Source organism: Conger conger, chromosome 14 (genome assembly GCF_963514075.1).
Source record: "Conger conger chromosome 14, fConCon1.1, whole genome shotgun sequence".
Classification (NCBI taxonomy): domain Eukaryota; kingdom Metazoa; phylum Chordata; class Actinopteri; order Anguilliformes; family Congridae; genus Conger; species Conger conger.
In genome coordinates, this window is record NC_083773.1 from 7,702,201 (window position 1) to 7,720,867 (window position 18,667).

General features: G+C 41.4%; 1 protein-coding gene across 1 annotated transcript; it reads left to right on the forward strand.

The window, feature by feature from the left end:
* The first annotated feature begins 3,694 nt into the window (after positions 1–3,694).
* Positions 3,695–15,857, forward strand: LOC133110114 (equilibrative nucleobase transporter 1-like). The gene is given in 13 exon segments (XM_061219995.1): positions 3,695–3,713; positions 4,855–4,917; positions 5,372–5,416; positions 5,419–5,494; positions 6,615–6,661; positions 6,806–6,882; positions 7,014–7,106; positions 9,731–9,895; positions 12,090–12,216; positions 13,980–14,087; positions 14,560–14,752; positions 15,059–15,186; positions 15,844–15,857. Coding segments are annotated over 13 exon segments (1,155 nt in total).
* The last annotated feature ends 2,810 nt before the right edge of the window (positions 15,858–18,667 follow it).

Here is an 18,667-nt window from a genome sequence, read left to right on the forward strand (position 1 = left end):
CACCATGACCACTCTAATAATAATAATAATAATAATAATAATAATAATAATACATTTTATTTGAAGTGGCGCCTTTCTAGACACTCAAGGTCACCTTACTTTGGGCAAAATACAAAATAAACATGGTAAAAACATGATACAAAATATCCAATTTAAAATCATCAAAAAAAAAGAAAACATGATACAATATATCCAATTAGAAATAATTTATAATGAACATACAATTCATATCAAACAAACAGACAGCAGACAGAGATAGACACAAGAACATGTAAAGGGAAGGAAACAGTCAGGGGTATGCAAGAGTAAACAGATTAGTTTTGAGAAGTTTTTTGAAAGATGACAGTGACTCTGTATGGCGGATGTGTATGGGTAGAGTTCCAGAGCCTGGGTGTTGTAGAGCTGAATGCTCGAGCACCCATAGTAGAGAGTCGGGTGGTGGGGATAGACAGGAGGCCAGCTGAGGAGGAGCGGAGAGTGCGAGTCGTGAAGAAGGTCAGAGAGATAGGGGGGTGCAAGGGTGTTCAAAGCCTTGTATGTGAGTAGGAGGATCTTGAAATCAATGCGCTGTTGAACTGGTAACCAGTGTAGCTGAGTGAGGATGGGTGTGATGTGGTCATGAGATTTTGTGCGGGTGAGGATTCAGGCAGCAGAATTCTGTATAATTTGAAGTTTGTTGGTGAGTTTGGTGGGGAGTCCTGAGAGGATGCTGTTGCAGTAATCCAACCGGGAGGTGACAAAGGCATGGATTAGAGTTTCTGCACTGGTGTGGGAGAGTGAGGGGCAGAGTCTGGAGATATTGCATAGGTGAAAAAAGGCAGTCCTTGAGATGTTTTTTATGTGGGGACCAAAGGATAAAGTATTGTCCAGGATGATGCCAAGGCTTTTGACTTGTGTTGACAGGGGGACAGGGAAACCATCAATGGTTTTATTGCCGTTGAGTTGAAGGAGGTTTGTAGTCATCCAGGTTTTAATGTCATGAAGACAGCTGAGGAGGGACGGGGGGGGGGGGGGGGGGGGACGCATGATACGGCCAAGGGGGAGGAGGTAAATGTTGAACAATAATGGACCAAGTACTGACCCCTGATGGGCACCGTGGGTAACTGCAGCTGACCTGGACCTATGGTGTTTTAGCTTGACAAACTGTTGTCTCCCCGTCAGGTAGAATGTTAGCCAGGCTAGCACAGTACCAGTGACCCCCAGGGTTGCTAGGCGCTCCAGAAGGAGTGGGTGGGAGATGGTGTCAAAAGCAGCGCTGAGGTCGAGGAGGATGAGGATGGTGAGAAGTCCAGAGTCTGCAGCACGGAGGAGGTCGTTTGTGATCTTGACAAGGGCAGTCTCTGTACTATGTTTTGGTCGGAAGCCAGATTAGAAGGGTTCAAGGAGGTTATTTGAATCCAGGTGAGTTTGAAGTTGGACTGCCACAACACGTTCAAGTACTTTTGACACAAATGGCAGGTCGGAAATGGGACGGAAATTGTTTAGATTGTTATAATCGACACCCGATATTTTGGGTATTGGGGTAATGGCAGCCAATTTTAGTGAGGGAGGAACAGAGCCAGAAACCAGGGATGAGTTTATAATCTGGGTAAGCAGTGGGGAGAGGGCAGGGAATGCAGCTTTAACCAGAGTGGTAGGCAGAGGGTCCAACTGGCAGGTTCTAATGGAAGAGCAGACGTCACGTAAGCGGGACAGTCATCCAGTGGATCAAATTGCTCATGATGAGGTGTTCATGGTAAATGGTAAATGGTTGGCATTTATATAGCGCCTTTATCCAAAGCGCTGTACAATTGATGCTTCTCATTCACCCATTCATACACACTCACACACCAATGGCGATTGGCTGCCATGCAAGGCATCGACCAGCTCGTCAGGAGCAAATGGGGGTTAGGTGTCTTGCTCAGGGACATTTCGACACAGCCCGGGCGGGGAATCGAACCAGCAACCCTCCGACTGCCAGACAACTGCTCTTACTGCCTGAGCCATGTCGCCCCCAGTGTTCAGAATTGCAATCTCACCATGTCTGACGTGACGTAACTTGAGATTGAAGAACTAAAGAACAACTGAAAGAGGCTGCAGTAAAAGCCTGGAAAAGCATCACAAATAAGAATGTAACAGTTTGGTGAGGTCAGTGTGTCGCAGGCTTGATGCAGTTATTGCAAGCTAGGGATAAACTACCAAATATTAAGTGTAATTTACTTAAATACTCTCTGTTCCAATACGTTTGCTCACCTAGAAATTGGGTGGTCTGATAGTTTTGTGCTATGTTCCAAGCAGTTTAACACATCTAGGTGTAAATACCAGGAAGTAAAAGCTGAAATTCTGAACTCTTGTCATAGTAATAAATACTATGGTTATTGTCCAACTGCCATAGTATTTATAATTAAGTTTCAAAAAATTTAGCTAACATACTATGCCCTTGTTTGACATGGAAATATTTTCAATTAATCTTTAGCTAAATGCTTCTTTGTGCTGTGGTGGAAGTTTGTCGCGTGACTGACGTTACAAATGGACATGCAAAAAATGTAGTCAGCTTTTTTTGTCTTCAAACTACTGCAAGTAGATCCAGTAATTACATAAATATAGTGTGACTGACATTACTACTTGTCCACTTACAATAAGCAGCCGACACTTTGCATATCTCTGTTTGCAGCGAGTTAAGTATAAGAGATCTAAATGGCATGGAACCAGTAATATTGCTTAAATTGCAAACAATAATATTATTCCAAACACTCATTTTCATCTTACGGCACCACTGCAGCCATTACCATCAGACATCGGACACTGAGGACACAAATCCATTGCAATTAATAACAGAAACTCCACTTTTAATAACTTCAAATCAATTGCATGACTCACGTTACAAAACATGTCTGACGTTACATATTTCAATGCCAGCCCTGTCAGCTCAAATAGTTGACCTGGGGTTTTGCTTGCTATGGATAAGTTACTCATAATCTCTAGTGAGAGAATTATGAATGACACAAAAAAAAATATGATGAAAGGCTATGAAATAAAAAGAATTATTTTTAAATAAATAAATGCTGTTTCTTGTGACCGACCTTACATGTGGACTAGAGCCATTGAGCTATTTAAATTTTCTCTTGACAGATGTAATTATGATAAAGTAATCAATTTACTGTAATCTCAAAGAAAACTTCACACTGAAGGCCAGTCTGTGTGTTGCTAAGGACCTTAGAAATATATGGCCAATTCCATTGTTTGTGATGGCGTTTAAGTGGCATTTATGTGTGGGAGCCACATGGAAAATACAAGAGGCCTCTATGTTCTCCTTTTGATGGATTTGCTCAAATGTATTCAGTGTACAGCAAAAACAAAGGATTTGGCTTTGCGGTTCAAATACTTTTGGATGGGACTGAAAGACGCATTCTTACATGCATCATATGTATCAAAATGGCTTGAACCGCAGTATGTGTGCAATCTACTCGAGTCATCGCAAGATGAACTTAACATAACAAATGTCATCACACAAACTAAGAATTGTGTCATCACAATTGTATGTCATAGTTTATGAATGGACATGACACTTCATGACAGGTGTCAAAGTGTCAAAGTGTTACCAACTATTCTTTTGATATCTTGCCTGAGGAGTGAGTTCTTTTCCATGGTGATGAGCTGAGCAAGGACTCCAAAATATATGTAATATAAAACAAAGAAAAATGAAATGTGGAAGATGGAAGATGAACAAGGAAGTACTGTCAGTCTGACACTAAATATAAATTATCCTTTAAAGTGCTTTTTATGAAGAGCTTCACTGTTATCTTTATTAGGATTATGATATAAAAGCTTTGTATTTTTTGCTTTTTGCAATCTATTAGCATTCAAAATTGGGCCTTTAACACACTTGGAGAGACATTTTGATATTTTATAATCTGTAGTTAGGAGATTTATAGGTCACCAGTTCTTAAACAGCCCAAAGTGTCCCTTCTTTTACAAAAGGGAGATAACCGCTCAGAATGTCAGCCTATGTGCTCTGCACCATCCTACTGTGTCATGTGGCAGTATATTAATAAGAACATTGTATACCCACCAGCATGTTCCAGCAAAACATTTTCAGTACATACTTTAGATTTTGGTCATTGCATTTCTGGTGTGATAAGAACCTGTTTTAAGGTTTAAAGGTGAAACAAATGAGTAAACAAATAAGTGAAGGGAGAAGGAGGAGGACAGGAGAATACAGGGCTATATAAGGCCATGGGACAAATGAAATAATAACTGGGCACAGATGTAGAGAGCATACAGGTATGTCTTGTGGTGACCGTATTACACCAGGTTGTGGCCATAGAACCTTTTGGTTCGTTTAGTGAGTAACTTCATAATTATTTAATCAGGATTGATACTATACTGTATGAATACTATGTTTTAAGTGGTGATAGCCACTTTGACTAAATACTATATACTTGGAGTCTATTAACTTAACACTAATTTTCTCTGTCTGGTGAATTATTTTATATTCATTACAACTGCAATGAAATACCCATTACTGAGAACTGTAGTCACATGAGCGGGCAATATTGTCTCTGTAAATGTTCAGCTTCCACACTTCAATGGTTTTGCCATTTCTTGTAATATTTTAGTCTTTTTTTCTCTTTTATCTTTCAGTGATCAGAGGAGCAAAAAGGTAAAGGACAGAAATAAGTCAGAGGTTAAGGACTGAGAATAGAGGGTGAGGTAGAGGACTGAAAAATAGAGGGAGAGAGAGGCTGAAGATGCTGTGGCTTCTACGTGGAGTGAGGCTGCGCTGCTGGCTTACCCTGGCCACAGGGCTGGTGGAGAGCTAGTTTTTTACTGGGGTTGTTCTTGGGTGGCCCTCCCTTGTGTTCATCCTGAAAGCTAGTGGGTACTTCAGCGACCAGTGTGAGAATGCCACAGGACCCAATGGCACACAGTACATGGGTGAGTATGACTGTTTACTCCTGCACTTGAGAGCAAAGAATCTTTGATGAGAAGAACAATAAAAACCTATTTCACCGTTTTGTATATGTCTTAGCACTAGAAAGCAGGCGAATGAGTATCGACCTAATGAGACTACATTTTCAATTTCAATTTGTGAGATAGTATAAGTAATTATTTGAAACGCTTTATCTATTTAAGAAATGTAATATAATGTTAAGAAGTTTTAATTAAGAATTAAGGAAATATTTATTGAAAAAATATATATATCAATTTTTTAAAATCATGTTAAAATAAATGACAGGTAAATTGTAGGTAATACAGTATATTAAAAGTAGGCTAATACAAATGCATGATAACAGCAAATGCAGAAGATGATGCAGTGCACAGAAATTGAAAAGGACGTTTTTTAAAAGGCTTATGGTGTGAACACCTCTCTTCCCTCCACTTGCCCCAGACTGTAGCAAACAGAACAAGCTCTTCTCCCTAGTTTTCACCATCACCGTCATCAGAACCTCAGTCTTCTCAATGGATTCTTCTTTGACCGCTTCGGTACCATGGCATCCAGACTGCTGGCAATGTGAGTTTTCAGACGTTGTTGTGGTATAAAGAACACTACATGTAAGACAATATGCGATTGAGCTAAAGGAGCTGGACCAGGTGGCATTCTGGACAAAAATAATTGTGTTGCGCTCAAGAGCAAATGAAGATCTTATGTGCTTGAATTAAATGGTGTACAAAGGTGATGAAAGGTCTGTAAGCAAGCAGATAAAAATAGGTCCTACAACTGAGCAAATTGCAATACGTTCAAGCAAATGTAAATGTGCATGTCTGGCACTGTTGCTCACAGAACTAGCTGGAATAGGCCTACAACTTAAGAGTAACAATATTAGAATACCTCATGACACTCACAGGCCATTTAGCTCATTGATATCAGGCTTGTAGAACACCAGGCATATATTTTATAGCAGTCTTTATTATAAATAAAGCAGGTCAGACAGGCAGAGGTCGAGATCCAGCAAACGGAATCAGCAGGGATAAGGCAGTTTTGTAGTACAGTGTCCAAGCAAGACAAGACAAGGCAAGACAGGTCGTAACAGAAATCTATCAGATAAAACCGCTGAAGAGTACAATAAAGACACATAACAATCAGGCGACGAGACGTACAAAACGAGGGGTTTTTATAATACAGGTAACAAGAGGAAACGGCAATCAGGTGTGGGGAAACAATCAGGAAGTGAAAATGCAGCTGAAACGAATAACGATGAATGAATGAGCTGGCAGGGTGACTGTGGTGTGCACAGAGGGTATTAAAACACTTAGACAAAATACAACACAGTGAAAAACACAAAACCTGACATTTGAGGGTTGTTGTTTACTTTGTCTACTCCAGAGAGTATCTCAACTCAGTAAAACTACCTGATCAGTGAACAATTTGTTTGTTGTGGCTGCAAAACAGCCATGGTAAACATAACAAAGCCAACCAACACACACAAGTTTGCACCAAAAAGTTATGTTTTTATTCACCAAAGTTTATGCAAAAGAAAATACACCAAACACAGTCAACCATCCACCAAACATCCAAACAACCATGAGCCCCATGAAGTCCTGATGTAGGTAAACTTCTCCAAAGCAAATCCTTACATCCTTTTACATACAATTATTAAACTCATTTGTGTTTTGTTTTTTTCTTTTCCCAGAATACTGTACACCACTGGTACCTTGTTGATTGCTTTTTCACATCCAGGTAAAGTGTTCTGGGCCTTTAACTGACACTTACCCTGACACAGTGGCAGTTTTCCATGTAGGCTTCTGTGTCAGTGTATGCTTAGCCTTGAGTAACCCTTTCTCAGTTTCCCTATCTCTTTATCTCCCCCCCTTTCTCCTGCAGAGGTATCCAATATACTGTTTCCGGGTCTGGCCTGCATCGCATTTGGAAGCAGCATGTTATTGCTCACAAATATGCAGGTGTGTCCTCATTCTCACTGTTCAATCATATTCAATAACACGGCAAACACGAGATTGCTGCTTTGAGAAATGCTCATGATGTAATGCCTGGCACTATCTGTTCAGAGTTGTGATTGTACTTTCTCTTCCAGGTGGGGAATCTCTTTGACATCCATCATTCCACCGTCATCACCTTGTATACCGGAGCCTACAGCTCCTCTGCCATCACCTTCCTCATCATCAAGGTAAAAGCAGTTAAGTAGTGTACATGTGGGTCTCACCAAAAAGGTGTGCAAATAACACTTTTGACAGTGCTGATAGAGTCAAATTTGATTTGAAGTGTTAGAAATCACTCACACTATGCAAGAAAGGTGTCACATCCCATCGAAGCGGGGCAACATCGTGCCCCTGAACTGAAGATGCGGAAAACCATATGAAGTCGAGTGCGCTACATTTCTTAATTTCCCCAGAGGCTTTTTCAGGCAAACTCATGCCTTTTATCTATTAATTTAAGGGTTTACAGTCATATTTTTAACACAGTTATGCTCGTTAAATAGTATATAAGAGTAAGAATTAGCTAAATGTGTGCCTAATTACTCATTTTAAAGTAGTTGGAGGGGGCACTGTCTTCTCGTCTGTCAGCCCAAACTAACGCTATATAGCACAACAAGACTATTTCTATATAAGACTATGTATTTTTTTCAAGAATTGACTTTAAAAAAAAAATTATTTTATAACTTTATCTTGGCTTTCATAATCATTATGTCCCAATGCCAAAATTCTGAGTAAAATATATTTTAAGCTTTTAAACACAAGATGACAACAAAGCAGCACCCAAAAAGAGTGTGGGTATATCCAGCTTGTCAAGGTTATCAGTCACCATGCAGACACACAGTCGTGTCATCTGCTCTCACAGCTACAAGCTAATGTATTTGGTTTCATCTGATTTTACTCAAGAAAAGTCTTTGCTTTCATGATCTGTATGTCTGAATTAGCTGAAGTAAAAATATAGTTTTATTGTTTTTAACCTGGAGTTCTGCTTCTGAGACTGTGCAGCCATTTGTAACCCACTAGTCACAAGTAGTGACCACATTAATGTCTTGGCTTTCATGATTTGTAGGTATATCTCAATGTCAAATTCAGTTTAAAACTTTTTCAATTTTAAATTTGGACAATAATGCTATATACACTCACCGAGCACTTTATTAGGAACATTTGTACTTTATGACACCTACTTTACGAGTCAGGAGCTTCAGGTAATGTTCACATCAACCATCAGAATGGAACTTTGACCATTGAATGATTGTTGGTGGCACACAGGGTGTTTTGAGTATCTCAGAAACTGCTGATCTCCTGGGATTTTCACACACATTAGTCTCTAGAGTTTGCAAAGAATGGTGCAAAAAAAAAAAAAAAAAATCCAGTGAACAGCAGTTCTGCAGACAGAAACGCCTTGTTAATAAGAGACGTCAGAGGTAAATGGCCAGACTGGTCAAAGTTGACACGAAGGTGACAGTAACGCAAATAACTACACATTACAGTGGAATTCAGAAGAGCATCTCTGAACACACAACGCATCATAACTAACATAACATGGATAGGCTACAGCAGTAGAAGTCTAAAAAAATAAGTCTAATAAATACCTAATAACGTGCTCACTGGGTGTATATCCTGATAAAAGCTTTTTCTACTCCTAATTTCAAGAGAAGATGCTTTAAGAGGAATACAAGGCGCAGGGGAAACTGTTCCCTCGAGTTAAGTGGAGTTAGTCGGTGCAGTTCTCCAGTCAAGTAATCCTGCTCTGTGAAACAGGGCCCAGAGCTGGACATTATGGATTTTTCCATCAGTGTTCTACTTGACTGACATTTCCACTGGGCCAGCTGCCAAAATAAATATAATCCATTTTTACATGTGATTGTAGACTGTAGGTGCCAAATTCATATTTATCTTATTTACATGTTTTAAATGTAATATATGTTGTGTGTAATGCAGCCGATATTAATAAGTTAGGCTATTCTAGCTGTTAAATTTACATTGCTATGGTGTATTATTTAAAGTGAACTAAATGGTGAGAAATTGTTTCATGTGTTTTTAAGAAACCATTGGAACCAAGAAAAAGAACATTGGACATTTGGGTTGTGGGTGCTGGATGATTAGTTATTTAAGGAAGGGGGGGTGGTGTGCCAGATGCCTAAGAGTCATTTCATGTAACCTGATACACACTTGGTGAGCACTTTCTTAGTTAACTGCTGCTCACTGGATGTTTTTTGCACAATTCTCTGCAAACTCTTGAGACTGCTATGCATGCAAATTCCCAGGAGATCAGCAGTTTCTGAGATATTCAAACCACCCTGTCTGGCACCAACAATCATTCCAAGGTCAAAATTACTTAGATCACATTTTTTCCCCCAATCTGACAATTGTTCTAAAAATCAGCTGAACCTCTTGACCATGTCTGCATACTTTTATGCATTTGGTTGCTGCCACATGATTGGCTGATTAAATATTTACATTAACAAGCTGGCGTACAGGTCCACCAAATAAAGTGCTCAGTGAGTGTGTATAGCCAGTGAAAAGAGATCATAAGTGGAGAAAAATGGAGTGACTTTCCTTCCAAAGTATATACATCAAGTATACCTAACCGGTCTGCTAATGCCTATCAAGTGGCATCCAGGAAGTGTGTTGTTCTTCAACCTTTTTGTGACAAGTATGATATCCAATATTAAGACAAAGAATGGATTGAGTGTAGCACCTGATTTGCCATCTTGGTGTGCCACATGCTGTACTACCTATACATTAAATTGCTAAATTACAGCTTTATGGCTTGGTTATGGTCATTTCTAAAAGATGTATCCATCTTTTGCTACAGGTGGCATCTGAAAGAGGGATGTCTCTGCACCACTCTTTTTTCTTCTTGTCGGCATGCAGCATAATCCACCTCATGAGAACCTTCATCCTCATGCCAAAGATGCACATCCCCTACCCCCTCCCTGAGGGCTACACTTATGGGTATGAACCATCAACCCTGGTCAAAGTACTCAATGACCTACTCCTCGCTTCCGACAGTGGCTACATCTCTGTACTCGTGCTTCTCGATTTAAGTGCAGCATTCGACACAGTTGATCACCTCATCCTGTCAAATAGAATTGAAGATTGAAAATCTTATATGCCGTGGACAGGCTCTCTCTTGGTTTAGATCATACCTATCAGACCGATATGAATTTTTGCATTTTAAAAATTACTCCTCTTATCAGTCTATGGTTAGATATGGAGTACCACAAGGATCTGTGCTTGGGCCCTTGCTCTTCTCTCTCTAAATGCTTTGCCTGGCACAAGTTATTCGCAAACATGGCATTAACTTCCACTGCTATGCAGACGACACCCAGTTGTATTTGTCAGTCAAGCCTGAGGAAGTTGTCCAGCTGTCAAAAATGGAGGCTTGTGGTAAAGATATAAAGCAATGTTTGACCCACAACTTGACCTTTTGATAAACTCTGATATGACAGAGATAATGGTAGTGGGGCCTGAGATGCAAATTATGTAAAGATATGCCTAATATTGATGGAATTTCCATCACTTCAAATGCTGCCATCAAAGATCTTGGTGTTACTTTTGATCCAGAACTTCCATTTGATGCACATAAAAACATCTCTCTTTATCACTTGAGGAATATTTCTAAAATTCAGTACTGTCACTTACATAATGCAGAAAAGCTAGTCTATGCTTTTGTTACCTCAAGATTAGATGACTGCAATGCTCTTTTTTCTGGATGTTCAAATTCCTTTCTGAAAGGGAAAATGCAGCAGCTCGTATTTTTACTAGAACAAGGAGATTTGAGCACATCAGCCCAGTGTTAGCTTTACTTCACTGGTTGCCTGTTAAATTCCGATTAGATTATAAGATTCTACTTCTGACCTTTAAGGACTTACATGGGCTTGCCCCTCTATATTTAAATGATTTACTTTATTCCTTATACTCTCTCACGAATGCTCCGTTCGGATGGTGCAGGCCTCCTTGTTATTCCTGGAATGGCTAAAAGTACCATAGGCGGCAGAGCCTTTTCTTATCATGCTCCTCTCCTATGGAACAAATTGCCTGTTCATGTTCGGGGTGCAGACACTATCACCTTATTTAAAGTTACATTAATGTAATGATGGGTAGGAGTGGGTGGCGGGCAAAAGCTATAGAGTCTCTGGTGGACTTAGTAGTCAGTGCTGTCACTGGATCATTATTGATAGTGCTGTGTTAAGCTTAACCAAACATGGTCTGGTGGTGACTGCCCTCATCAAGCCTGCACTCATGGCTGTGCTGGCCACTGCTTCTGTTTCCCTTAGCTATGCTGCTATAGCCTTATTCTGCCAGGGTTTACCTTATCGCATGCAGACACCTCTCTTTCTCCTGCTGTGATTGACCAATTACCATCTGAGCTGTGCACCTCCCTCCTGCCACTGCTGATTCAGCTGTGCACCTCCCTCCTGCCACTGCTGATTCAGCTGTAGCACCTCCCTCCTGCCACTGCTGATTCAGCTGTGCACCTCCCTCCTGCCACTGCTGATTCAGCTGTAGCACCTCCCTCCTGCCACTGCTGATTCAGCTGTGCACCTCCCTCCTGCCACTGCTGATTCAGCTGTAGCACCTCCCTCCTGCCACTGCTGATTCAGCTGTAGCACCAAGCCTGTCCCCTTGCATCATCTCTGCTTGGACTTAATTTATTCAGATTTATTCAGATTTCACAAAGGTATTAAATCCTGGTTTCTGTTATAGGATGAACTGTAGTCAGATCAAGTGCAACCACTGTTGTCTCACAAACAAAGCACAGAGAGACAACACAGAGCCTGTGCAGGGAGAGGAAGGGATAGAGAATGCAACATCTGAACAAGGAAACCCCCAGCAGACCCCACAGACAGGTACGGCTCTGTCATGCAGTGTTACAGTGATAGAGCACACTACAAAATAAAGCACACTACTTCACAGGTCAGAAAATAAAGCTTAAGTCAATAAGCTTTTTTTAAGTTTAAGGTGCCATTAATTCTGAAGCCCACTGTCATGACATGAGTGACAAGACTTTTAAGTAAAATCCAAAAAGAAACATGGAAGAAGTTAATATTTGAACCTTAAGAATCTTACTAGATATTTGTAGGTTTTGTCCTCATGGGATGTTATTCACTTTAAAATCTGTATCTGCCCCTCTGTCCTTCTCGATCTCTCTCTTCACCCTCTCCCTGCAGTGTGTGCTCAGTTGGTTGTTTCTGTGGCACCTGGTGTGGGTGTCAGTCACGGCTCTGCGGCACCTCCTGTTCATTGGCACCCTGAACCCCATGCTGACCCTGCTGGCTCACGGAGACACAGCCCAAGGTAATCCTCAGGTTGTCTTTGGAACGTTGGGCAACAGCATGCTGTATTATTTGCAGTGGTTTAGTGGCACAATCAGGGAGTCCTGTGGGAAAACAATCGCAATAGTCCAGCATCAGAGCAACAGGGCTTGGGGCGAGGATGGCGCATTCTTCAGATTTTGTATAGAAAGAAACTGGAAAGAATCTGCATATCCGAGCTTTCTAAGTTGAAAAGATCAGATTCACAAACTGGAAGATGACACTGGAACGCGACAGAGATCTACAAAAGCATACATCAAGGGTCATTGGCAAGCTACTTAATGGGTGCAATGTCATAGTAGGGAGGAGAGTGAAACTGTTCCGTCTTTATTTGGTCCCCAACAAATTGAGAATTGTTACTATGTGAAAATTATAGTGTTGAAGTCCCACCCACCGCAAAAGCATGTTGTCAAAGATGCTGATACCTTGATGGGGAGCAGGCTGATGTTAGTGTGAGGACTGATCAGTTTAATTTCCTGTCTTTTGAGGATTTCAGCAAATGCAAACATTTCACTTAAAATGTGTGATTAATTAATCAATTATAGCAGTTGATCACACAGTTAACTCACCAGATACCTGGGTCTCAACAAGGTGAAAACAAAAACCCAGTAGCTTCCCAATAGGCTAGCAAGGTTAGATGTCATGATTTGTGTTTTCTGTATCAGTATTCTCTCTACAAGTCCCCAGAGTTTTGCCTTTTATTTCCCTTTGTGACCACTGTAGTTCTGTTTTCTGTTCATTCATTTCACCTGTGTCTCACTTACTGATTATCGTGCACACCTGATTCTCGTTTCCCCTTGTTGTATTTAAACCTGTCGGTTTTGTTTGTTCAGTGCCAGATTGTAATGTGCTCCTGCCATTCTCTCCAGTGATTTCTGTCTGATTGACCTGTGTTCTGATCTGTTCTGTTTTCCTTGACTACCACCTTTTGGATTCTCCTTCTGTTCGTGTACGACCTGCTGTCATTGGTCTTTGTTTGGATTCCTGGTTTGTGCTTTTAGACTTCGTTCGATTTCCTGTGCTTTGTCTGCTTGCCCCGTTGACAAACCCTTGCTTGGATTATTGACCACAAACTTCTTTGCCTGCTGTGTTCCTGTTTGCCAGCTATCGACCTTGGCCTGTTTAACCTGCCCAATAAAGTATTTTATTGGAAATTATGTGAGCGACTGTGTCCATTGTTCTGAAGCCTGACAGTTGGAGACCATTGTTATAGGCTATGTGCATGTTATCCTGCAAACCACAGATTACCCTTAACCTGGGGTTGAGCAGGTTTGGGTTTAAGACTCTTTTGCCCTGGTAACATGTCTTCCTAAACAGTGAGCAATCCTGAAAATCCTGACTTCCAAACTGTCTTGGATGCTGGATGAGTCTCTTTGAATCACATCTGCGCAAGCCCAACAGACTTAACTGCATTGCGTTTAGAAGCAGCAATTGACAACACAAATTAGGACACATGGTTGTCTGTGCTTTCCTGGCCTGAGGATGGATTTTCCAGCACTGGATGCTGATGGATACCATTTTTTTGTGCTTTTCAGTGTGAGACAAAGATGGTAAATGGTAAATGGTTGGCATTTATATAGCGCCTTTGTCCAAAGCGCTGTACAATAGATGCTTCTCATTCACCCATTCATACACACACTCACAGAGCAGAAGAGAGGCAGGCTGAGGAGCTGTAGTAGTGTGCGAGGCCATGTTATGGTGTGCTGCTGTATGCTAATCCTCTGCTCTGCTCTCCCTCTGTCTCAGTGAGCCACTACACCAACGCCTTCGCCTACACACAGTTATGTGGGATACTGTGCGCCCCCTTGAATGGCCTGATCATTGACAGATACAAGGGCAAGCTACGGGCCGAAGGCAGGTACCTGTGTTACCTGCCCACAGGTGTGCTGCCGCAGGGCATGCAAATACAGCAGTGCCACGAGACATGGAAATCGTGTCTGGTACTAGCTAATTATAGACCTGGCAGACCTGCATGGTGATGTGATTAAGCACTAATTAAGCACAGATGATTATTCACAGCAACATTCCCCCACTGTCATGTGCTGCTTTCAGTGCATAGAACCACGTACAGTACATATTGTCAACACACTTTTAGTGTTGACCAGTTTTTTTTCCTCAAAACAAAATATAGAGAAGGTTAAACCACAAAAAGGTACGTGGTATAGCAATGAACTTGTTTGCAGCAGTGTATGGTAATAGAAAATGCAAATAAAAAATGAAAGCTTTCAGAAAGAGGAAGCTTTTATGCTCATGAAAAGATTGTCGCAGGTTCAGTGTTTAGTGGCTGCCTCTAACTCTGCTAACCCAGCTCTTGCCTCTGCCACAGGAGAGACGGAGGAGGAGGGTAACCTGCGCTCTGTGGTGCTCTCTCTCTTCCTCACTGCCACTGCCCTGCAGTGCCTCTTATTCTCCATCTGCGCCACCATACCTGTGCTCCCGCTGCAGTACCTGACTTTCGTCCTGCAAGTGGTCAACCGTGCCTTCTCGTTCGGAGGGAATGCAGCCTTCATCAGCATTGCGTGAGTGACCATGTTGTGACTAAATTCAGATTCTCTCATTCGCCAGTCTAGACGGTTATATCCAGAGGCACACATTCCAGAACTGTTTATCATGACTGTGTTCCCAGCCTGGGGCCAATCTCAGAATAACTGCTGTTTCTGATTGTCATGATTATTATGAGTAGCAGTGCCGCCATGTCTCCTGCATTCCTCTCTCATCCTCCTCCATTTTACCCCTCTTCTTTCCCATTTTACCCCTATCCTATCATGCAACTGTCCTCTATCCATCTGCCTTCTTCTAATCTTACTCTCCTCTTGTCTCTACAGTTTTCCAGTCTGTCACTTTGGTAAGCTGATCGGTGTGGTTAACGCTGTATTGTCTGCGGTGTTGCTCCTGCAATTCCCCTGCATCATCCTGGTGAATGAGGTGTTGGATGGAGACCCCTTATACATGAGTACTGCACCACTATGCTCCGCACCTACACACCCAACATCCACTCACAGGAGAATCATAACATGAATCACTCTTCACTTGGCGGCCATTGATGATATTTGTACCATTCAGTTGTGAATATTTTCCATTGGAATTAGCAAATGTAATTGTGACACGTTAGGCAGACCTGGTCGCAGTCAGTTTGATTCCCTGTCCTGGAACTTTCTGTGCTGTGATCCCATCTCTATGTACATCCATTCTGCTTTCCTCCATAAGGGGGTTAGGCTGCCTGCTCTCCTTACATCTGGCATTAAAGACTGTGGCCCCTCTTAAAAAAGAGCAAACTGGACACTCCCATACTAAGCAATTACATACCCATTTCAAATCTCCCATTCATAAGTAAGATTATTGAAAAAGCTGTTTATAATAAATTTAGTAACTTCTTAACCTTAAATAGCTAGTTTGATCAATTTCAGTCAGGTGTCCAATCCCACCATAGTACTTATAAAAGTAATAAATTATATTAATCTGAATACCGATTCAAGTGTTACTGGATCTTAGTGTAGCTGATTATTATTTGATACTGATTATGCGTCCGAGCGAACAACCATGACATATAGAATCCGCCAAGGCTCAATTATTGGGCCTCTGTTATTCAATCTCTATATGGTCCCATGAGGCCAAATCATGTGAGACAACAAATTTGCTTACCATGCAGTAGCTATGCAGATGACACTCAAATTTACTTGGCTATCTCTCCAAATGACTATGGTCCCATAGACTCAATGTGTCAATGCATAGAACAAATAAACAATTGGCTGTTCCAACATGTTCCAATGACGGCTGTTCTAGAGTAACTGAAAACGTCTGTCAGAGCTAGGGTAAGTCAACGTGCATTCACATTTTTATTTTCGATTCGTATTACGTTTGATTAGAAAATAGCGACTTCATCTAAAACATTGAAATAACAGCAATTATGCAAATAAAAAAACGTTACGTTATCCCAATTCTACAATGAAGTTTGCAGGAGTTTGATTCAAGATGAAATTGCTTTCTGTCATTCATGTAAAAAACTTTTAAACTTTATAGATGCGTTGACAGAGTACAATAATGTGACAATCAAATTGCACATCCGGCAGAATGGCTCTCAGGTTGGCCCACATAAGAGACGCCGTCGGCCAGCCAGAATCAGATGCTCTGCTGGGACCGGATCTGGTCCATAATATTTTGCACAAGCCGTGCGCCAAATGTACCGGACTAGGCCCAAATATGCTGGCTACCTGGGTATATATATATATATATTAAGTAATATCAATAACGAATAATTCAAATTCCGCTTAGGAGAATAAAAAAAAAACCAATTCGGGTTTTACTGGGAATTTTCCGTTAAAATTATCACGTCACTGTATTTTCAGTGAGTAGGACTACGTCACAGTGGAAAGTACATTTTTAATAAATACGGCGTTTTCACGTCGGCCAGATCATAAACCTACCTACTTCACGGAGCTCGTTCGTCATTACAACCCAGTCGATTTTATAACCTTTTATTCGTATTCGCATTCTTGATAACGGCAAATTTGTTTCGGTCTCTTCTGAAAGTAAGTCTTAAGAAATATATTTTCCATGTAGAGCGAGTAAGCTCTGTTAAGTTTTGTTTTCATCTAGCTAGAATGCCATACGAAGCCCCATTGCAAGAGCAGTGTTTGCTGAATGTTTGGGGAAATGTGTCGGCTACAAGGGCTACCATGTCTGTTTCATTTTTTCTCAGCTCAATTCAGTCGCGGGGATCGCTGTTATCATTATATCGCTTGTGGTGAGTTCTTTTTTACTTAACGTAATATGTTGTTGCGCTAACAATGTTATTTTCCGGAGCGATATTAGGCTACATCCAAAATGTACGTTAAATGTTCATTTGCTCATGGAAATGTAGGGTAAATTAATTAATCAATCAATTATTAATCGTATTGTGTAAAAAGTTACGTTTATGGAATACATATCATGTATGTACAATTAGCCTACTTATTTTCCTTTAGCGTCTTGTAGCTACAACGCCGCCAAAAATGATATATATTTTTCACTTTGCCCTGTGTGCACTTAAAGGGACAATAGGTAAGATTTTTGTGTTAAAACATTGTTAAGACCATTGTAAATCCCTTCCTATCATTGAAAAAGGCTCACTGACTCAGTCGCTTTCTGTGTTTATAGTCCTTAAATTCTAGTTTCAAAGTTACAGTTGACGGCCATCACTGCGCAGCTGTGCAATAATTCAAGCTCATTGGTTGAAAAATGGTTCTAATTGCCATAGGCAATGGCGTGGGGGCTTATTCAGATTGTTCGCGTGTAGCTGCCCAATTTGCACTCCAGACAAGCAATCCATGACACTGTGTACTATATCTTATTATCCAAGCGAAGACTACATATATAGTTATAGAACAATAGCAGTTTTATTGGTAGCAACAAGCAAATTAGCCATAGTTAGCTCAATGAATTAACAAATATCCACCTGAGGCAATACGAACATAGTAGAAAGCGTTGTTGCACTGGTGTGGATATTTGGATATACAGGTGGATATTTGTAAATTCGGCAAGCTAACTAATAGCTAATTTGCTTGTTACAAACTGGTATCATTTTATAACTAGATATGTATTTGCTTGGATAATAAGCAATAATAAGCAAATTACATTCTCCCTTTTCTCTCCTCTCTAATCAACACCTCCCTCTCTTCTGGCTGCCATGACTTCACACCTTCCCTGAAGAGGGCCAGAGTCACTCCCCTGCTCAAAAAACCTACTCTTGACCCCTCTGCCCTGAACAACTACCGGCCTGTCTCTCTTCTTCCCTTTCTCGCAAAAACTGGGGCGGTCTGCTCCCAACTGTCCACTTATCTTCTCCAGAACAATCTCCATGACCCCAACCAGTCTGGCTTCAAGAGTGGCCACTCCACTGAGACCGCCCTGCTAAAGTCAAATCCCTCTCCTCTGTCCTCATCTTCCTCAACCTGTCTGCCGCTTTCGATACAGTCAACCATGAGATTCTGCTCTCATCGCTGTCTGGGATGGGTGTCACAGGGTCTGCACTCGCTTGCTTTTCCTCCTACCTCTCTGGTCGCTCCTACCAGGTGACTTGGAGGGGCTCAGTCTCTGACCCTCACCCCCTACAAACTGGAGTCCCGCAGGGCCCAGTTCTTGGGCCTCTCCTCTTCTCGCTATACACCATGTCTCTTGGTTCTGTTCTCTTCCAATGGCTTTTCTTATCATTCTTACGCTGATGACACCCAACTCTTTATTTTCTTCCCCCCGACACCCAAGTCACCACACAGATCTCTGCCTGCTTGGCTGATATCTCTGCGTGAATGACTTCCCACCACCTGAAGCTCAACCTTGCCAAAACTGAGCTTCTCTACATCCCTGCTAAGTCCTCTCCGTCAATCGACCTCTCACTGACTGTTGAGGACTTTGTAGTTTCCTCCTCCCATACGGCAAAGAATCTTGGGGTGACTCTT